Source organism: Typopeltis vanoorti, chromosome 3 (assembly GCF_054136105.1).
Source record: "Typopeltis vanoorti isolate ZY-2024b chromosome 3, IOZ_Tvanoo_1.0, whole genome shotgun sequence".
NCBI lineage: Eukaryota > Metazoa > Arthropoda > Arachnida > Uropygi > Thelyphonidae > Typopeltis > Typopeltis vanoorti.
Window position 1 is genome coordinate 126,527,122 of NC_143551.1, and position 24,020 is coordinate 126,551,141.

Here is a 24,020-nt window from a genome sequence, read left to right on the forward strand (position 1 = left end):
TATAATTTCTTGGTATCTTTAATTTATAATATTTATCTAAATGAAATAATAATAAAATGGAATAAAAATTTCCATCAAGGTATTAAACTTTCTCCTACTGTGAACTTAAACATTCTCCTTTTTACTGATGACCAAATAATAATTACAAATTCTGAAGATAACTTACAAATATCTGAAGATATTTTAAATTTAAATGAGACAGCCAACTATTATGGAATGATAATATCAAAAGAAAAATCAAAAACAATGGCCTTTAAAGGACAAGATCCAGTAAGAGCTAAAATAGTAAAATAACAGGATTTTAGAACAGGTGTATTCATTTCCCTACCTAGGATGTATGATTACATATGAAAATGAAAAAGATATAAACCTAAACATTTTGAAATATTTAATAATAACAGGTGTAATTAACTCTATATTTAAACCTAACCTAGTTTCAAAAACAAACCAGACTCAAAGTATACAATACATTATCCCTTACAGGTCCTATTGAACGGAAGTGAAATTTGGACAATAAAACAAAAAGACAAACAAATATTAATAACAGCTGAAATTAAGTTTATGAGAAAAACTGCAAATTATACTCTATTCGATCACGAAAGAAATGAAGAAATTATGAAAGAATTAAACTAGGAATCAGTACAGAAAAAATTTTAAAATATAAACATAAATGGATGGAACACGCTGAAAGAACGAAAACAGAAAGATTACCAAAACAAGCCTTAAATTACAAATTACTAGGAAAAAGAAAGCCAGGACAACCTCTCAAGAGATTCAACGATGATTTCTAAGGGTGGAACAAGCCACTCTAGGCCTAAATCCTTGAAAAGCATGATGATAAAACTGAATGCAAGAATTACAGAGGAATTTCTCTACTAAATTTTCCAGTAAGATTTTTGCAAGCATACTTGAAAAGAGTGTGAAAGCAGTATTCAATAGCTGGGCAGACTTGTGATTTGTATAAAGTTAACAGTTTTTCAGGGGTGACGATGTAAATTCTTCAGTGAAAGAGAAATCCTAGTTATTTAGAAGGTGAGGATGCAATGGTTGTGATGTGTTTATGCCAGGAAAGGCTTGATGTCAGGGTAATTCCAAGAAGAAAAATCTCAAATTGTCTGGAAATTTGGGTGTTGTCAAAAATAATACTGGAAAAAAAATGTTTTTTTTTTTTTTTTTTTTTTTTTTTTAATGAGAGATAAGACAGAACTGGATTTTATTAGCATGGAAATTGACAAGGTTATCTGAACTCTACTGGAAGATGGCTTGGAGATTAGAATTGAGGGAGGTGGTGATTGATATTCTGTAGGTTGAGACGAGCTGTGTAGAATTTTAAGGTTTATCAAATGAAAGGGAGGGGTGCAATGTGCTGTCATCTGCAAAACTGTGTATTGGGTTGGAGGTCAACTGAATTAGGTCATTGATATAAAGCAGGAAGAGGGTTGGTGAGAGGACAGAACCTTATGGGACCCCAGGATTAGCTGGATGGTGAGAGGATAGGGAGCCATCTACCATCACACATAGTGTACGCCCAGACAGGAAGCTGGTAATCCATCTGCAGAAGTCCTGTGACAGTCCAAATGATGGGAGTTTGCTTACTAAGCCTTTGTACCAGACTTGGTCAAAGGCTTTAGAAATATCAAGTGCAACCACTTGAGATTTGCCAAACTTCTCCATGGCATTTGTCCAGAGATGGGGACATATGTGAGCAGATCTCCTGTTGATCAGGAAATGGAATTCATACTGGCGGTCGTTTATTAGGTGGCTGCCTTTAAGGTAGTGTAGGAGATGAGAATTGATGATTTTTTTCCATTACTATAGACAGGACTGAGGTATGTGAGATAGGACAGTAGTTGGATGGCAGTGACTTGTCACCCTTCTTGGGAATGGGTTGAATATAGACCAATTTCCAGGCTGTGTATCTCTCACTCCACTGTGTTGACCAGTGGAGTAAGAGATATGCACAGGCAACACAGGGTAGAAGTCAGTTCTGGTGCACAAATTTTCAAGACAACTGGAGGGATGCATCAGGACCAGGTTTTTTGTGTCTAATTTAGACAACAGGTTTCTGATCTCTTTCTGGCAAAAGGATATAGAGGGCATTGCAAGTTGGGCAGTTAGAATGATTGGAGGCATTGGTACATTTTTTGGAGAAGCAGAGTTTAGTTAGGGAATGGCAGTTCAGAGTAGTGTGGGGTATGTGTGTTTCCATGTCAGTGAGGATTACTTTGGTGATAAGTTCACTGCATATGTTTGGATTGGAAGACTGGAAGCAATAGTCCAACCATGGGAATGAGGCATAGAGGTTGTAGAGGCTGTCCCACTTTGCACTGTTATAATGCAAAACTACTCTTGTATGGGAGTGGCTGTTTTAGCATTATTGCATGGGGGAGGAGATGAGCACTAGACAGTGGTCAGAATTACCTGGGAAGGGGGGGGGCACTACATTTGCTGTGTATTTGGAAGGGTCAGTGGTGAGGAAGAGATCTAAGGTGTTTGGGGATAGTTTAGGTTATCTATTATTCTGGTTTGGCATCTGAACAAGTTGTGTAAGGTCGTTAGTGATGGCAAATGTTTCAGCATCTCTGCCTGCATGATCTGTACAACTGAAGGGGGAAAGCCGGTTGGCGTTTTGGACATTAAAATCTCCTAGGAGGATGATTTCGCTGTTGGGAAAGTGGGACTGGAAAAAATCAATTTTTAAGGAGAGGAAATTAAAGAGCTCAGAGTGGTTGGTTGCATTAGAGGAGTGATAGAGATAGCAAATAAAATTGAGTGGGGAAGGGATATTTTACCAAAGAAGGTCAAAGTTCAGTGATTCTAGGTTGGGTGCTCTCTGGCAAGGTATTTCTGAGTGGATGTATGCACAGCCACCCTTGGATCAAAAGGAGTTAAAGAGTGTGTAGTTTGGAAGGTTGAGATGAATAGTGGGGAGAGATGAGATTTGAGTTTCTGCCAGATAGAGTAGGTGGGTTTGGTAGACTGAAGATGGTAGTGGACACTATTAGGGTTGGAGTTTAGGTAAAGTGGATATGCAAGGTTCTGTGAGGCAATATTTGCCTGCAAGGGTCTTTCACATTTCCTATGCAGTGCCTGCATACTGGTCTCCATGGTGGAGTCACTTGATTTTTGCACTAATTTAGCTTGTTTGTAGTCTATGATCCAATTGTTTTCTTCATTTTGGTGTTTTCTTCTAGTTATTTTCAAAGTTGATGACTTTGTTCTCTCTGGACAAATGTTAGGTCTGGTTGAGCACATATGTGTGATTGGGGACAAGTCTTTGAACTTGTTGAATGCTGTTATTAATTTAGATGTGCTTGTCAGTGTGCCGTAAGTCATTTACATGAGAAGTGGAAAGTTTGTTTCGTTCTTTCTTTTATTTATGGGTCTGAAATGATGGCACCTGACGATATTTTTAGAATCGATGTTGCATTCTTCTGCTGATTTGATTGGGAACATCGGAAAATGATATAAGCTGACATACTGTCCAAGCCCACTGCTGTATTCAAATTGATATTTTTCAATATACTGAATACCTCCAATTCAGCTATCTGAATGCTCACATTAGTCTGTCACCTCAGTAACTACAATGTCACCACATGGATGATATATCTTTCCATAATCATTGTTTCTCTTACTTGCTATATAACAAAAAAACTTTTAGATTTACTTTGGCATGCTCAGCTAACTTTCTCTCAAAATCTGATTTAGCCCTTCTTACCATACTAGTTGCCCTTCTTGTTTGTACTGCTTTCTGCTCATGGGCATGCTGATCACCTTGTTGTCTATACTACCTTCCACAATGCTTTCTTTTTTTGCAGCTCCTGCTTTATATTGTTAGTCACCCACTTAATCCTTACTCTTTTTATGTTTTGTTATGTATAATTACATTAAAAATCAAGTTTACAATTCATCACTGGAAAATTTCAATTTGGAATATGAAACAGAAAATAGTAAGAGTCATCAAGAAATCTAAGAAACTGCCATGTGTATGTGTGTTCTGGGCCACAACCTGAGTGTATACTGAATTCCACTATATTTCTGTAAATTTCTGAAACTGCTTCAGATTATGTGCTCACCCTATATACAAAAGCAAGGTTGTTCATTTAAGGAAATAATGAAAAGAATGAAAAAAAAGGTCAACTCCAGTGGTATACATATATTTTATTGTTGATAAATGCACATTTCTAGTAGTATTAATATTATTTTACATAAATTATTTAATGCAAATATATATAAAGCAGCACAAGCAAATACTATGAATACTATGAATAGTACTACTGTCATATACCTGGGTGAATTTGTCCAAGCTAATTTCAGGGCCAAATACAAACTGCAAAGGTACCTCTTCATAGGCACAACAGAGCATGCCCAAAGAATTGTTTACATGTTTTGCTACCATTTCTAGCATTGAAGCAGTAATAGGATAAGAATTCAAGGTTGCAGATGCTATTTCATCTTGAAGCATCCACTTCACCTATAGAAAGAATGAAAAAAACTTAAACACTAATTTCAATGTAGGTACAATACAACAGCGAAATGGTTCTATAATGCAAGGAGAATAACTGAGATATTCACAATTCACATATCCCATATGATATGTGAATTGTGAATGTGAATAAATGATCAATTATGATTGATGGCTCAATCAACAATCCTCACTTTCCTACAGCGTGCATCATTAGTGATCTATTCTATAATTGAAAGGAAAATTTCACTTGAATGGTTGAATTGTCGTCTATAATTTGAACATTTTCTGGTACTAACTGCATTTGAGGGAGAAGCTTATCAGACAATAGCTGACAAGCCTTTTTAAATGTTCCTCCTGTATTATGATGCAAACTGAAAAAAAGTGATGATACAACACATACGAATTTGATATTGTGCTTGTGTCTATGATTACATAAGCACTACTAAGAAGTGTATTAAAAGTTAAAAAACAATTCAGGAAGTATTGACCAATTTTTGGTCTCATTTACTGTAAAGCATAATTTTGTATTATCTAATTTTGTCACTATAAAATTTCCAATTGTAAGCAAAATTGAAACAACTTCTCAAATGCTAATATAAATTCTAATATCCAAAAGCTTATATTAATATCAATTGAAATCATTTTGCTAAATTTTTCCAATAAAAATAATCCTACAAAAACTGAACATCATGACACATTCTTGGATCTGACTTAAACCTAACTGTTATTGAATTCCATTTATTTATTTATTTTATTTTTTTTAAGGATTATTACTGAATAAGGAATATCAATAATCTGCTTAGCCAGAGTCACAAAATAATTTGCATACAAATTGATGGGGGGGGGCAATCAACAGAGGGTCAAAATTTTGTTAAGTGCACTTAAAGAGAAAATCTTTTATATGTATGACAGTTGAAAGCATCATACATATAAATGATTACAAAGCTAAAAAAAATGACTGCTCTATTATTACTTAAGTAATATTTTCTTTCCACTGGCCTGTTTTTTTTTTCCTGACCATATAACAATATTATATGGTATGGTGCAAAAAAACAGTATTGAACTTTGACATCTCTTTCAGTGCATGCAGTATGAAATATGCCATTCGACTGCATGCACATTAATAGAAGAGCACATGGTCTACACAATTATATGTAGTATAGCAATGATATTGACATTGGAAGAAAAGACATTTATTCTTGAGCATTATTTTCATTCATGCGGAGTTAGTAGAGCAAACTGTCCAAGTCTACAACATGTTTGTGAGCAGTTCATTGTTTCTATAAATGTGCTTCAAGCAATAGTATCATAATTGCCTTAATCAAGAGGTTCTGACATACTGTGAGTGTTCTGGTGCAATGCAAAGGACATTCAGGGAGACCACAAACTGTTAACATAAATGAGAATCACGGATGTGAGCTGGAACAAGTGTTACAGTCTCCGAAATGCAGTCAACACCAAACATTGGCAAAACTTGGGATACTGAGGTGGTCACTACAGAGAATCCTTAAGCAGCTGGGTGCCTTTTTGTATGTTATTCAGGTGAGTCAGTGTTTAACAGCAACTGATTACATGCATGGCAAGAATAATGTGCACACATGCTGGCCAATGTCTATGAAGATCTGTGCTTCCGTCATAATATCTGGTTCTCAGATGAAGCATATTTCCATCTAAGAAGTCATGTAATACAAACCTAGTAGTTTCTTAGTTTCCAGAGACCTGAATTTTTCCAAGAGAAACTTCTTCACAGCGAGGTCACCACATGCTATGCAGTTTCCAGCCATGGCATAATTGGGCTCTACTTCATTGAAGAGGGTGGTGTTAACCATGACCTTGAATAACAAACTCTACATCGAGAATATGTTGGTTCAGTTCAACCAGGATTTGCATAGGATGTGTCATGCAAAAAACATTCCATTTTGTATTCCAATGAAACAGAACAACCTGTCACACATCACGTGGTACTAGAGCCTATTTATCAGAACACTTCCCTGGGAGGCTCATTTCGAGGTTCACAGAATTCCCGTACTCTTCATGTTCTCCTGATCTCACATCACTTGATGCCTTCGTTTGGGATATGTTGAAGGAATGGGTATTCCACCATGATCCACCTTCAAACCTTGATGAACTAAGGAATAAAATTACACAATATGTCCAGCAGATGTCCCAATCCTTGTTTTCCAAGATGATACAGAAACTTCACAAGCGCTATGGAACTTGTCTTGAAAGACATGGTGTCCATTTCAAGCACGTAATCTACCATCGTTAATACTTGATTTGACAAAGATTCCCCAATAGTTATGGATGTACATATCATCAGATGTAAACATGATGATATGTAGATCCATATCACATGTTATTGTAGTTATTCAGTACTGTTTTTTTTTTTGTGTGTGTGTGTCTGTGTGTGCACCGTACTATATTAAGTATTTAATTAAAGAAAAAAAATTCTGGCTTCTTTTGTTTAAGAAACACTCCTAGATTCTCAATTGTAGAAGTCATTTGAATTTTATAAAAATTCAAATGACTTCCACAACCTATTATTGATAAAGATGCTATTCAGTATTAAAGTACTAAACATCAAAGCCACCAGCTGGGTTTCTGCTATTTAATCAAAAATATTAATTTTTCTGTTTTTAATATCATCATATTATTATATTTTTTTTATTAATTTGTGTTTCATAGACTACTTGAAAATCATTTTATCACTGACTTTGGAACTAATCAATTTGATCCTATGGAGGGGAGGAAAAAAAAAGGCAACCTTATAACTCAAGAAGTTATACAAGCTTGTCCAGGGTAGGCATTTACAAACATCCAGGGTTATGCAGGATTCAAAATTACAGCCTTTTCAGTGAACAACCCTAACTTTTACCCACTGAACTCCTGAGAAAGACTAATTCTTTCTATACAAATAAAGAATTCTTATAAACTAGGGCAACTTTAATGCTAATCAATAATTTTATGAGGTATAATTATGATGGCGTATACACAAAATATGCTTACATATACATCTATTTATCCTGAGCATATATTACTCCTTCCGAGCATATATTACTCCTTCCTGCTTAAGGTATCCTGTTTGATACTGTCAGTCTATATCATTTGGCATCTTCCTCTTTTCCCAATAATGACCAAATCACTCAACATCATCATGTTGAAAAAATACCACATTCTGAGCAAAAAAAGGTAACTGAACCATTAGCCATTCCTTATAGAGAATAGTGCTAAGATTTAGCTTACAACTAGCCCAAAGTATCTCAACATTATTCAGGAAGTCAAATGATCTGCACTCCATACAGATACTCCTTAAAACCATCTATCAAAATCAAGTCTCATAACTTTTATAACATGTCTAAGTTCAACACCATACACACAAACACCGAGAGAGAGAGACTGCTTGAAGTTTTTCAACATTCTAGAACTACAGCTAGAGTTCTATTCATTTCAATCTTCAGCACAACAGCATCAGTTACATAGCTACCAAGATAATTCAAGCAAAAGGCTTAAGCTACAGAATATTAACAGGACTATTGATTTTCTTTATGAACAGCTGAAAATGAACGTTGTTGAGTATTAGTTTTCATGAAGAAGGCTGCTCCTGAGAACAGATGTAAATGATACTGTAGACTTAGCAAAAATGGGAGAGGAGTGAGAGATGCAGTTCAGTGGAACAGTATTCATGGAAGAAGAAAGAACAGAAACAGAACAGAAAAGGAGACAGGATGGTGTTTTGGTTTTTATTGGTGCATCAACATCTATAACAATAATGCACCAAGTACAAGACAACACATAAGTAAAATGTATAATGTAAAAAAAAAAAACTTTTGTATATAAACTTTTTTTAAGATGTATATAAATTTAGGATAAAATGAATGCACTCAACTGGTGTAAATTTAAAATATTTTTAAATACAATACACAAATTATATTTTTCTAGGAATCCAAAAATCTAAATTATACTGGATGAGTCATATCTGCCGGAGTATAAAATACAGCAGATTGTTAAAAGTGGTAAAATACACTTTTTGGCAACTCGTACATGAAAATATGACTTCTGCATTGCTTCAACCTTGGTATCACCTCTGGGTCTTGCTCACACTGATGAGAACTCAATAAAGATCAAAACTGGTCTGGGTAGTGACCCTTCCAATAATGCATAGCATTATACATGTCTGCAAGGAGATGTGCTTTGCATTATGGGATACTAAGTGATGTGAAGTCATACTACCTTTACCATGAGTTGCACCGGTCCTGAAAATACTTCAGGCACAAACTTTGTTTGCTTACACCCGAATAAAGGATTAAACCAAGTATACAACTTCTTGGTATCTTTAATTTAATGATTTTGTTAATTCATGACAACCTATTAAAATCCAAACAATGGCTAAATCAGGCCTACAATATTCACATAGTATCCTTTCTACAGTTCCGTGACTATCAGTTTAATTTTAGGCTTGATATAGTGGTATAGTTTGTTAGTAATCCCTCTTTTACATAAAGTTTGCAACTTGGGTATCATTCTTCCTCCCCCCCCCCACATTATATAACTTTAATTTGTAAGGGAATGGAAGAAAGTGTAAGGAATGTGCTGACAAAGCTCCAGTATTTGCAGCAGCATTTCCCTTGATCCCAATGTCACTTGGGGTTTAACAACAGGTGATACGGTAGGGATTGTAATAATGCTTGCAATGAGCACTACTGGCAGTATTTCAACTTCATAAATTCAACTTGGTGCTCTAAGACATGAAGCTCAACGTGCATTTCAGTGGGACCAGATTTGCGAGATATTATGTTATCTGAAAAGATATGAGTAGAACCCATTAAAAACTCTGATTTTGAGAGTATCTGCACAATAAATTAAAATTTGAATAGTACCATATACTGATACACCTTTAGAATACCCTGTGAATTTATGCAAACAATGTTTTCTGATGAAATTGTCAAACTATTTGTCATATGTTTTGGATATTTTACTTGCCATGATAAGGTATACCAACAAATAGAGAGAGAGAGAGAGCTGCTATGAGAATTCCTCTTTCCTCTATACTTGCAAATTATTTTATGGAAAGATGTGCATTATTATTCTTAAACCTATTGTTTGGTAAAGATATCTTAATGACATGTTCACTACTTGGACTTGTTATAAATCAGAGTTAAAAATGCTGTTACAATGAATAATGCAGACCATTCTAGAATACGGGCCTCAAATGAAGATTCAATTGTTCATCTTTTGAAAAGAAAAAAAAAAAAAAAACATACAGGAAGTTACATTCATGCACAGTACCACAATACAATCACCCTTGTCAAAATGTGGTAGCTATTAAAACTAATTCCACACATCCTTAGTAGAACATGTGAATTCTACTAAGGCCTTATTACATTAAGAATCATATCTCAGTCTATATTCTTATCTAATTATTTCAATGAATCCCTTATCAAGAAAGCAATGAATAATTACAGGATTCCATCTTTTTCCACTTTTTAAAAGAAGAAACTAATCTTATTCAATCTGATATGTCAAACTATCATCTGAATAGCTCTAAAATTTCTTGGGATACTTAATATTCGAGTAACATTTCATCCTGTGCAAAAACTTTCTACTTTTCATCAACCAAGGAAAGCTTGGTCGATGAAAAGTGGAATTTCAAACTGTTTGAAAGATTCCTTGTTCTTGTGATTTATCATATTTTGGCCAATTCAAATAATCAGACTGCTTGTTGTGAGGAACATAACAAAATTATACTGATTTTCATGATCCTGAATGAATCATAAAGCCTTGCAGAGCATGCTATTTCCTCTAAACACAAGGTATACGTGTGAAGAGGCTTAAGTGCTGTGAGGACATCATGTTGGAGGCTTAATGGATTTTTTAACAACACTCAAAAAGAATTAAAATAGACTTTAATACTTCCTATATTTCGTCCTAGTCACTAGGACATCTACGGGGATTACAAAAAAATTAGTGTAACATATGCACAAATAACAAACAATACTAAGCCCAACCACATGGGTGACACTAAAGTCCTATCTAGGTAGAGCGCCCTCTAAGGGCAGTCGTAGGTGGCCTGGAATGTAAGGTGGGAACTCTGGTGATGAGTGTTTCCCAAATCTTCGGAAGCTTAATGCACCCATATTTATTGAGATTTGGTTGGTTTTTGAGAGCTGCTGCTGCTTCTAAGAAAAGTCTCTCTTTCTTGAATTTGCTGTGGTGGAGCATGGTGGTTTTCTTCCATGATACTCTGTGGGTGGTGTCCAAAACATGGTCAGCCAAGCCTGAATGGCCATAGTTGTGTTTGAGGATGTAAGACTTGTGTTCCTCTAGACGGATGGATGCTGATCTGCCTGTCTGTCCAAAGTACGCCAGCTTACAGGAACAGGGTACTTTGTAAACTCCAGGCAGAGAGAGAGGAGGGAGCTGATCTTTCGTAGAACGGATAAGGGTAGCCAGTTTGTGGTGGGGCTTATATGCTGTGTGTAGATTGTATTGTTTTAGTATCTTGGCTAAGATACTAAAACTTAGCCAAGATACTAAAACAATACAATCTACACACAGCATATAAGCCCCACCGCAAACTGGCTACCCTTATCCGTTCTACGAAAGATCAGCTCCCTCCTCTCTCTCTGCCTGGAGTTTACAAAGTACCCTGTTCCTGTAAGCTGGCGTACTTTGGACAGACAGGTAGATCAGCATCCATCCGTCTAGAGGAACACAAGTCTTACATCCTCAAACACAACTATGGCCATTCAGGCTTGGCTGACCATGTTTTGGACACCACCCACAGAGTATCATGGAAGAAAACCACCATGCTCCACCACAGCAAATTCAAGAAAGAGAGACTTTTCTTAGAAGCAGCAGCAGCTCTCAAAAACCAACCAAATCTCAATAAATATGGGTGCATTAAGCTTCCGAAGATTTGGGAAACACTCATCACCAGAGTTCCCACCTTACATTCCAGGCCACCTACGATTGCCCTTAGAGGGCGCTCTACCTAGATAGGACTTTAGTGTCACCCACGTGGTTGGGCTTAGTATTGTTTGTTATTTGTGCATATGTTACACTAATTTTTTTGTAATCCCCGTAGATGTCCTAGTGACTAGGACGAAATATAGGAAGTATTAAAGTCTATTTTAATTCTTTTTGAGTGTTGTTAAAAAATCCATTAAGCCTCCAACATGAAACACAAGGTATGCTGGCAGAGAACTATCTTAGTTGGATCAGATTCCTTATAGAATGACTTCAAAAAGAAAGCAGTGATACATTATTAAATCACCAACACAGATCCTCAACTTCAGTCATCTTTCCTAATTAAAAAAAATTTTTTTTTAACATTTACTTCATTTTTCCTTAATACAGACTTCAGTTAATTATCGGAACAACCGATAATTAACTGAAGTTTTCTGTTATGCGTGCATGCTATTCTGTTTCATACTGAAGATGAAATAAACTGTGAAAATTTTATGCCAATTAAGTATTTATATAAGTTCTATATTAGTTTAGCTCAATGAACTTAATTCCTAGTAAGTGGGAAAACAACACTTAAAAATTGCAAAGAAGAATTTGGAGCACTTTTATTACAGAAAGAAATACTAATTCTGTTTACATCAAGAAAAGTGAGTCATTGAAATAAACCGATTTATAATTATGACTGCTACACAATTTTGTATGTACCTGTATAATTTAAACTTTTTTAATAATGATAATTTGCAGAATTAACAAAGCTATTAATTTTCAGTCTCTTGAGTGTTGAATTGACTGTGTTTCTAAATCAGCATTTAAAAATATTTTCATGTGGATATCTAGTGTGGTTCAATAATATCATTAAAATGATAGTATGAATGACCACAGTAATATTATTCAATATGATAAAATAAGCACTATATTGTAAAATGACTATCATATATTAGAACAGTAGCTTAACATGATGCTTAAATTATCAATGATAAAGAAAGGATACCTTTTCCACACAATTCATTACAGCCTGTTGCTGACACTGAGGAAGATTGTGCAAAATATTACTGCTTAGGGCTTCAGTAGGATATCTATATATATAAATAAACACAAATAAATAGTCACAAAGCATATAAGCAAAGTAATTCATATTAGTTACTATGACTTTTTTTTTTTTCACTTGATAACAGTTAAAATTAAGCACCTAATTTTCCATGCATACATTATCAAAAAAATGCATGTATTAAAACTTAAGTTGATATTTCATTGCATTAATTCAAGGAATAACATTTTTGATACAATTAAAAGTCAATTACTATTATTTTTAATATTTAAAAAAAAAATTGGTGTTGGAACCTTTTGGAAACAATATGAGACAGAAAAAAAGAAAGAAATATGTAATACCAATCCTTAAGCAATTTTTATAGTATAAATGGATCATAAAAATAATTTTCAAACTTGCATTTGCTTCTTGATTGTTCTATCGCTTTCTTCTAATGAGTGTTTTATGCCTAGTATGATCAGGGTTGTACAAACAGAACTCTGACCACTTTTTTTTTTTTTTTTAAGGTGTTCTAAACATTTTATGGTGTCCTTAAAATTTATAAGCATATCTTACTGGTCAGAAGAAATGCCAACCAGACCCCTGGGTAGTGACTTTCATTTCACAATGCAAGATTACCAACCTGATTACTGGAAGACTGAAGTGGCTATTGGCATGTTCATTCTCTAGAGGAGGATCTCTAGTTTCCATTTATACTTTTCGCTTCACTTCACAAATGGTCATGGATATCACCTTCAAGAACATGCTCAGCACATGGTAGTTAATTGTGAAACCAGTATTCTCTACATTTCAGGATAAAGCAGTACTGTGAGCCTGATGGTAATCTGTAACCAGGCATCCTAATAATCTAGCATACATTATATAAGGATATTAGATCCAGCATTATTTCAAAGCTGAATATAGAATCTATGAAAGTTTTGTAAAAATAAGTTGATCAGAGAACTTATGGGAATACACTCACTGGCATTCACGAGTTGCCTTAGCATGGACTACTTAGAAAGCATGGGGCTTCACATCAGCAATTTTGCATAGCCGAACCGAAGCCTTTTGGCTCTTTATTTCAGTAGATATCAACATATAATTCTTCTGCTGCTTTCTATGTCAGATCATGTACAGAAGGAGTGCAAGTACAGAAGTATGCAGTAATGCTATCAAGCCAGACATGCATAGCATCACTACATACTTCTGGGTACTTGCACTTCTTCTGTACATGATCTGACAGAGTAAACAGCAGAAGAATTACCGTATATGCTAGTTTGTTACAATGTCTGCTTACTGATTACTATCAGGTATACAGAACTGCTTTACTCTGAAATGTAGAGAATACTACAAAGAAAAGTGGTGAATTTTTTCACCACTTCTCTGTATATGTTCTACAACACTAACCATAAAAGACACCATCAATAATAACAGTAATACTAAAGCTCGTAAAACATCACCCACAAAAAAAATAAAAATAAATAAAAATAAAATAAAGAAAATAAAGAAAAATTTTAAAAAAATCAAAAATACATCCCAATATTATAAATATCCATGAGCAACAAATATTAATAACATTCACAATTACCAACATGCATCAAAACCTGATCTGTTATTCTCACAGAACCCCAAATAGCCTTGTCAATTACTGTCCAACTCAACTGCTCATGCTGCATTTTGTATGATTCCATCTAAACAGCTGATACATGCCATTTTTTTCAGAACTCACATACAATGCAAGAGAAATTCTCTGTTTTTTGTCATCTATTCTAGCTAAAAATTACATTGTTACACTTTTTTTTTTGTTTTCCCTCACCACTTTCCCAATTCGGTTAAACACTATAAGCTCTTCAATTACAGAATGTAATTTACCACAGTACCAGTATATTCTCCATTTTGAGATGCAGCAGTATAGTAGTTCCACAGTATGTACATTAAACAGTACATGAGAGTGAACAGTAACACATTTCAAAGCTTACCTGACCAACTGGCATATAATCCTCTTATCACTTAAATGATCCTCTGTCAGATTGTGCCTGGAGAATAGGTATTCCCCTAAATAAGAGCCATATTACATGGGCTTCATAGTCTGAAGACTCATAGCTGAGGCCTACACTAACCATTAGTGAATCAATACGTATCATAACTCTCCTTCAAGTCATGCACTGACAAAGCCCTCACAACTCCCTCTTGCAATTGTTTCCACTAATTTACCATTCTCCAAGGAAAAAATCTTCTCTGACACCCTTTACTTATCAAACATACAGAACTTCCCCATGAGCAACCTCTTATTTTTGTTTTATCAAGTCATGTAATAAAAGATTTTATATTCTATAAAAACCCATTAGTAACTTATTTTTCTATCACTGATGATATTCATGTTGTTACATAGTTATGCTGAAAAGATAATTTTTATTTTTAACACTTATATTAAAAATACTTCAAGAGTGTTCCAAGTAATTGTGGGCATAGTTCGGTGCTTATCTTATAATGATTACTGACATATATGGAATAAAGGAAAAGAATGAGAAGTTGAAGCAATAAGCTTGGAGCTGAAGCATATATGGCGGTTGATCAGAAGCTGCCTGTGTTCATACATGATTACAGGAAGGAAACTGGTGGTGATAGTGGTAGTTCAGCATCCATGGCAATACTTAACAGAAAATTCATATAAAACATAAATACAGAAACAGAGCATCTGTGGGAAAGCAAATGAAGAAGTCAATAGCAGAGAGACACAATCAAGCATTCTGTGGATGGTTTTTGGTGAGCCATCACAAATGTGAAAATAATAATATTCTAAGTTTGGATAGATTTCAGATTTACAAAGCAGAGGGCAATGGTTAGAACAAAAAAGAAGACCAAGCTTTTTGGAGGCTGAAAAGGCTATGGACATTATGTGTTTATTCTAGGATACACTAGATGTCAAAGTAAATCCAAGAAAAGAGAAATGATCTCGGTTGGTGAGGAATGATCTTTCATCTAGGAAATAAGGAGGGATTTTGCTTTGAAATCATTATAATTCCTAAATTATCTTAACTCCACTTGAGAAAGGCTAGAAGATTGATGTTTAAAGCATGCTATAGATCAAGTAGTTTGAGCACAAGGGGTTTTGTAAATTACAAAGAGGAAAGGAGTGTACTGTCATCAGTAAAACAATGAATAGGACTGGATGTTAGTAAAAGAAGATCACTGATGAGTAGGTGAAAGCACAGAGCCTTGGAAAACTCCAGCACCAATGAAAATATCAGAGAATCATGCACTATAAGATACAATGAATGACCAGAGAGTAAGATAGCAATCCATTCACAAAGGATTGGAAGGAGACCATTAGATAGCAACTTGGTAAAAAGACTGCAATAGCTGAGTAGATCTTTGGAAATATCAAGAATGACTACACGAGATTCTTCAAACCTTTCCATGACCTGTGTCCAAAGGTGGGTAAGGTTATTGAGCAGGTCTGCTATAGAACAAAAATGGCAGAATCCGTATTTGTGATACTAATTAATGGATGGTTGAAGAAGTAAATAGTAAAGGGCTGGCTGTTGATGACCTCCAATAACTTTGAGAGTATCAAGGTGAGGGCAATGGGGCAACAGTCTGATGGCTAACTTTTATCTCCCTTTTTAGGAATGAATAAAAGTTTGCTGCCAAACTGTTGAATATATGGTAAATGAGAATCATATCTTTTATAGGTGATATGGGATGGGTGTTATTTCTGAAACTCTCAGTACAACTAGAAGGATTCCGTCTATGATGGAGGACTGATCAAGGGTACTGGGTATTATTCTGGTGTCCTTCTGATGAAGGATCAGAGGAGACATATGGGTTGTTTGTGGAATAGTAAGGATAGATCTGCCTTAGTCAACTAGGTTGATGGAAAAGATTGATGGTAAGAGGTCTGCCACAAATCAACAACAAAATTCTCAAATAAACGCACTTGTCCCTAAGTTGACGGATGTGTTTAAGATTTCTATCAAAGATAAGTCCAAAAAACTTGGCCTATGGTGCTAATGGAACAATACTTTGTCCAAATCAGGATCTGAGTGAAGGATATGTTTTAGGCAGAACTGTACACAGTTTTTTCTGCTGCACTAGGAGAAGTGAGCATCGTCCTTATTAGTGGCTGCAGTACACATGTTGCTCAGATAAGTCCTCATTTTTAATAAATATTGGCAATACTGTTAAATATAATTGTTTATATTTAGCAGTATTGCTAAATATAAACGTTTCATGAGTGAATACAAGAAAGGCAAGGCATGTCAGAATGGACAAGTGAAGAGACTGATAATAAAGATATAAGGCAGGATTCTGAAACGTGTTATGGAGAATACACCAGAGGCAGTGAATGATAGTGTATGAAGGTAATAATGTGGATGATAACAAGACTAACAGAGAAGTGTACTCATCAACATGCAGTACATTGCCTACTGGAAGGAAGTTGTTCAGTCAGTAAGTTTACTTTCGCAACAATGCATTTTACACTTAAGACAGAACCTCGAAGAAAATTATCCTCTTGACAGTACAGCAGGGATATGTGTTTCCTATTTAGACCAGATAGATTCAGCTAGAGAAAGGTTTTAATAATAATAAAATGAGAGAGAGAGAGATCTCTTGATATCTAGATTACAAAAGTTCTTTCAATATACCATATCTCCAAGCTGCCTCAAACATCAAAGAAAACTGAAATCAGATGTTTATGTTTCTAAATGGACAAATGGTCTGACATCAATTAATATCTACAAAAACAATACAGTTGTTGAAGAAAACACCACTGATTCTTAAATAATACAGTCTGTCATTAACCATCTTTCCCAAGATAAAAAAAAAGTAGATGCAGAGTGACAGTATGGTAATTGTTTTCTAGTTCTATAACATTTCCTTGCTTTGGGAAGGCAATGACAATTGCCTTATGCCAGATTTATGACAGTAAAATACTTATTGAGGAATACTTCCTCTTACTATACGTAGATAGAACAGTATTCTATAGTAAGAGAAGGAGGAGATTCATGGAAGATGGTCAAAGATGTTTTATGATCTCATAATAGATGTCATCAGGCTCTGTGGCACTTGCACTAGAAAGAGAGTGCTCTTTTTCAGAACCTCTTTGGTGAATGGCTGAGACCATTCATTAAGGACGCCTTAATGACTGTAGCCCATTTGACAAACATTTTAACATCTCCTGTTGTTTTCTGAACATTAACATTTAGGAGGATATGAAACTCTTGCTGGGATAAAGCAAAGCTTTCTCCTAGTCTGCAGTTAGTTTGGTTTAGCAACAAGACACGTTCAAGGTAAGATGTATGGTGAGTATGATATACTCCCCTTCATCTCCCAGATTTTATCCCTTCTACTTTGGCAATAGTTGCATGATTGATAGATGATGGAAATCAGATCCAAGATTATTTTTGATACAATGTTTCATGCAACATACTTTGGCTCAAGCACATTTAAAAGCTATGGGATTTGTTGTAGTAAAGTAGCTCTGAAATATACCAATGCTCAGTCTTGGTGACCTTTCAGGAGTTTGTTATAGCAAGCAAGTTTGTTACAGCCAGAGCTGAATGTATTATATTAATGTGTTTTGTATATTTATCACACACAGGTATGCTTCTAAAATAACTGATCAAATTGGCTGCAAACTTTCTATGGAGAAAAATTCTAAAACTGAAAATTTATTAACATAAGTAATTGGCACACCATTACAAACACTGAAAGATGTGTAAAATGCTGCATGCAAGGTTTTCGACTACAGAACAGTGATTGCTATTCTCTCATCTGTGACTAAGCAATAGTAGCAGAAAGAAAATTTCTTACTATATGCTGTATTATTATGAATAATATCATGTAACATCTCCTGGATGTCTCATTGAGGAAGGTTTGTTGTAGTCACTATGAAAATATATCACAATGTCTAATGGCAGCTCATTCTATACATTCACCACTAACTGTGTAAAGTACCTGGACCTCATATGCTTCTATCCACACCTTTGACCAGTGTCCAGGAATGATCTAGAGGTCTGTCTGCACTAACCATAAGCTACAAAATTTCACTTGCATCTATACTGTAAGTTCTGTTTACTAATTAGTATGTTTCTATCATATTCTCCTCTCAACCCTTCTATTACTCAAACTCTGAAGACCACATTCCCTCAATCTATCATCAAAAGCACAATTCTATAGGCAGTTATCTTGGTCATCTGCCTCTGGATCTTCAACTCTCCTTTCCACAGAACAGTGGAAAGGAGAGTTGAAGTTCAACATATCGGTGCACAATAGTGCAATGTAGCCTTATCAAACACCTCTTTACCAGTGCAGTTATATGATAAATGGCAAATACCTTGGCAATGTAACTCCTTAAACTTTCATCCATTATTCCCCATTGCTTGGAAAGAAATCAACAGACAACATAGTGTGAGGAACAAACAGCCATGGCACCCACCTTAATAATATATAGGACTTCACTATGATGACTGCAGAGCAGACCTACAGGGCATACTTTCCACAATCATATGATAGCTATCAATGGGAATTTTGGACTATTCTTTCTGTAGGCATGTAATGAGGTCCTGGAGTGTAGTGGGGAAGATGTCCCTTGACCTCACCCAACCTCCAGTTTAGCTCACATATGTTCAAGAGGGTTGAGATAAGAGCATAATGGAGGATAGCCAAGTTAGTTATTTTTGATTTTTATGGTGCAAAGACATCCTGGACATACTGAGCCAGGACCCCAAGGTTACATATGGTAAATTGTTAGTAGAGCAATCACAAACATCCATGCCCTTGGCAGGATCTGAACCTGCAGCCTCTTGGCTGGAGAGCAGATATGCTAACCACTCGGCCAACGAGGCTGGATGGCCAGTCACGTGTGGTGATGTTCATGTCCACAAACCATGCAGTTACAGCAGCAACTTTATAACACAGTGCATTGTCTTGCTGAAAGAGACAATGGACAGTTCCATAAAAATGCCACAAAGTAGGAAGAACTGCATTGCCCAAAATATTCAGATACCTCTCAGAGCTCAATGTTTGTGGCACCACAAACAGACGTCTGAGGCCAAACTATAAAAAACAGGTCCACATTATTACAATGCGATCTCTGAATTTCAAAGTTGGATACACACTGGTAAGAGATGTTCACCAGGCATCTGCCACACCTGTCCAACTGTTCAGTATTGGGTGTAGCATCATCCCACAACACAGCATTTGAAGCTTCCATGTCCCACTGTACACGCTATGTGACATCCGTGCGCACACGAGCACACAAACACAGTTATATGGGATAAATTTAGCTTCAATTTGGTATTAGAACCTTTTAGAAAAGTGTGTTGAACAATTCCAGTTTTCAGCTCAACTATATTTGGGGCTATAATTGGACAACATGTCGACATTTTACATTGCAATAACTCTCTGACTTAGTGGAATGCACGCAAATGTCAGAATTTGTAAAATGCATACGAATTCTGTGTGGTTCAAGTTTTAGTTTCAACAGGATCACTTTTATTAGAAAATTTTTGTCAAGAAGTTTCAAAATTATATTAATAATTCCACTCTAGCTGGATTTCATTTAATGAAATTTTATAGATAAGATCTAGACTCATCCCAGATGAGTCTTTGACTCCATGGGGTCTTGGGTGGTAATAATAATAATCTATATTCAAATTTGTCAGTTTTGATTTCAATCTGGTCATTGTTATTTCAAAAAAATTAGGTAGAATGAAATGGTCCAGGAATAAATCACTATCTACACAATGAAGTAGCAGGTACACTTACAGTACAAATCCACAAAATTATTATAACATCCCAATGGCACCTACATATGTTGTCTATATCATGGGTGATGCTAGGTATTTTTACCAGACACTTTAAAATAGTTTTAAAGAAAATTCAACTTTCGATGAATTCTTTCATAATTCATTGAAAAATTATCAGTGAATTATTTTTTCGAATAATTGCATCTGCTATGAACTGTTGTTCGACAAATTGTTTATTTGATAAATTTCCATTTGTTAAATTGTTGTTTAACTGTTTAATCGAATTGCTGTTTCGATGAATTGAAGTTCTGAACTGCTATTCGGTAAACTGTCTTTTGATGAATTTTCATGGAACTCTATTGTTGACCTGGGATGGTCCAATTTGTCAACAATTTGCTTAACAGATAGGCCTGCAACATGGCATCCTATCAGAATTCCATTTTTAAACTTTGTCAGTTCCCTTCTCACAGCCATTTAACCCTGATACAGTTGCACTGACTTGGGAACATCATATTCCTCCAATTTATACTGCTACAAACACGTGACTTGTTTGCATGGCACGATGCACCTTGCTCGTGGGAGACTCCATTGATTTCTTTTCAAGTAGTGTAAGTCTCCTACATTGACTACTTGCAGCAAATTCCTATTAACCACCATAATGGCCATACTGTATTTATATATCAATTAAAACATGAATGCAAAGTATTCTTTGAAATAACATGGATATGATACATAAAACATTTAATTCCTGCATTTGGCTGGTTAGGTAGTTAACTATACAAATGTTCTTCTGGGTGAAATATCAACCATCATATATTTCACACCCATGTTAATTCAATTGACCATCAATTTTTTCTTTTAAGGTTACACGGTGATCAGCATTCATATTTCTGAATTTAGGGACACAAAACACACGTGTTGAAATGATTATTTTATTTATTATTATTTTAATAATAATAAGTAAAATAATCATTTCAACACGTGTGTTTTGTGTCCCTAAATTCGGAAATATGAATTGACCATCAATGATATTGCAATTTTAATGGACGCATTGTTTTGGATGATGTAAATATAAATATCATGGTAGGTTGAGTGGGGTCCTTTGTTCATAATTTAGAAACAGTAAACTGACACTCAAATATATGCCTATAAAAATAGTTCATATCAATTTGGACTATGACTTTTTTATCAGATGGTTCCTAATCACACACCCAGTGCTCTGCATTTTCATCAAACAAGTGGATAACCAACTTCTAGTCTATCCTCAAAATTATTAATATACAATTATACATATAATTAATGATGAGTACATTTAATTAATAATAACTATCATGTTGTACCATCATTTAATATTGTGATAACAATGTTGATGGATTGATAAGGTAAAAAGTGCCTTAGAACAGGGCTATCCAAAGCACTGCCTGCGGGCTGCATACAGCCCGTGGTGTGATTTTGTGCAACCCGCCTGTGGATTTTGATTTTCAGGAGCGAAAAAATAAAATAATTTGAATCGAATGCATATTAGATATTTTAATTCTATCACTAATCGATAATCTCGATGTTGATAATTTTATTTGGTGTTTTTATATCACTATATACCCACGTGTTTTTCAAACATTAGATGTGTCAAAGAAGCGTTCTTACACTGTTTTGTTCCAATGCGCATGCTCCGGGCGCTCACGGGAAACATGAGTGCACAATTAGTGTGCAGTTAGTGTTATTCGTTTGTTCAGCTATCGAGGTTGTGTCACTGCTGCTCACCAAATTACTAGATATGCATTGTGATGTGGCTCTCGGATAAATTTTTTTTTCTAATGTGGCCCTCGGATTACCTAAGGTTGGATAGCCCTGCCTTAGAAGATAGAAATATAAGATCTGACAATGTTGAAGCCTTGACAGGTAAAGATTGATGTGGAGGAAAATTTTAGATAGGAAGCTAGTAATGATATAAATTTTTCATGTAGTACTATCAATATCCTGTACTACACCCCTTGAGGATAAATGTCAGGAATTCGATGATAATGATGATAATAATTATTATTATATAACAATGGCCCATCCAAAGAATTCTGTTGTGTACCACTAGTGACCTTCCTTCACTCATACCTCCATACATCACATTTTTACGTGTTGAGGTCTAAGATGATACGGTAAAGAGCAGGTGACCGTCAGTCAGCTGCTCTCTTATCTATCACAAGTTTTGCATAACCATCTCACATGCAAAATGCTGTGAAATGCTCTGGCAAGATCAGCAGTATCACAGTATAGTCATTTCCATTATATAATTTTGCTGTCACTTAGTGTGATAAAAGTGTCTGTTAAAAGTCAGTCTTGCTAAAGCAAGGGTAACATTTAACAAATTCATGTTTTTCTCTACAAAGGATCGTAGTCCTCACTACCCACCACTGGATATGATTCTTAACCAGCATCTTCAAACCCTTGATGACTATAACAGAGATATTGATTGTTCTGTAATCTGATGCTTTGTACTAGCTCATACTCTTGTGTGCTGGAATTATCTTGATCTACTTCCACTCACTGGTAATCATAACTGTCTTGAGATTCTAACCAACCTGCACTGCTAACTTTCTTGCACATTTCTTCAGTACCCATGTTGATATCCTATCCAGTCAGCTTTAATACCTCCAGCCAGATGTGTTATTTCAACATCCAGAGAGCTAATGGGAATGAATGAAAGAAAAAATTTATTGAAGTGAACACCAAACATTTCTAGTGTATCTATCACTTTCCTGCCATCCATTTTCATTAAGAATATTCTGAGCGAATGTGAAAAATTATGCATGCGTTTTATGCATTTATAATTATGCTTTATAAATGCAGAGGAAGAGTAGTATATAGACACATGAATGTCGTACTATCAATATTCATCTTTTCATATACCTCTGATCCAGTATGTTACAATCAGACTGGATCAGAGGTATATTAAAATAATCTGATGCTTTAGTACTAGCTCATACCCTTGTGTGCTGGAATTATCTTGATCTACTTCCACTCACTAGAAATCATACATGTGTTGAGATTCTAACCTGCATAATATGCTATAACAGTATATACTACTTAGGTTGAGATTCTATACAACCTAAGTAGTATATACTATTCTAGCATATTATGCAGTGGCGGCTTGCATATAAGCACCACGATACTACAGCACCCACAAGGAAAAAACGAAAAAAGTAAATTTTGTTTGTGTTTATAAATAATAATGCTTACATCATTATATAAATGCAATACAATATGTTAAAGGTTGCAACTTATGTTTTGACATTGACTGCATAGTTAATATTTGGAATTGTTTGATTAATGCTTTAGATTATGAAACAAATGCACTGCAATCTAATGCGGTTTGGGAATTATCACGTTCGGTCAGTTGCGGCTAGACTCGCTGATAATCATTTGCACTTGTAACTGCATGTAACAAGTGGATCTGATAGTAGTGTTGCTACAGATAAATTGTATGCTTGTGCGCATTATTTCTGTGAGATACGAAACTTTTATTATTGGTAAGCTGACCATAGTTATCATTTTAAACGGGACAGTACTGTTTTTTTTCCATATTTGCTGGACGTCCCGTTGTTTTAATGAAAATGTCAAATTTGTCCCATTTTTAATAAAAACTATCAATATATTTTAATATCGGTCAGCCATATATCGTTATGTTATTATTCATAACCTATAAATCATATGTCAATATCATGGATACCAGTAATTTATATAACCATGGAGTCTCATTGTTCGATACAAAATATTAATATCTGCAGTGATTTATTCAGAGAAAATTTTAAAA

At 35.1% G+C, this 24,020-nt stretch overlaps 1 protein-coding gene across 1 annotated transcript in view; it reads right to left on the bottom strand.

Annotated features, from left to right (window-relative positions):
* Positions 1-24,020, bottom strand: part of LOC150108543 (KICSTOR complex protein SZT2-like) — a 1,022,772-nt gene that overhangs the window by 548,907 nt on the left and 449,845 nt on the right. The window contains exons 29-30 of the mRNA XM_090390485.1: positions 12,426-12,510; positions 4,289-4,474 (exon numbers count right to left, since the gene is read on the bottom strand). Of these exons, the coding sequence (XP_090246611.1) occupies positions 4,289-4,474; positions 12,426-12,510 (271 nt within the window). The remainder of the gene's footprint in view (positions 1-4,288; positions 4,475-12,425; positions 12,511-24,020) is intronic.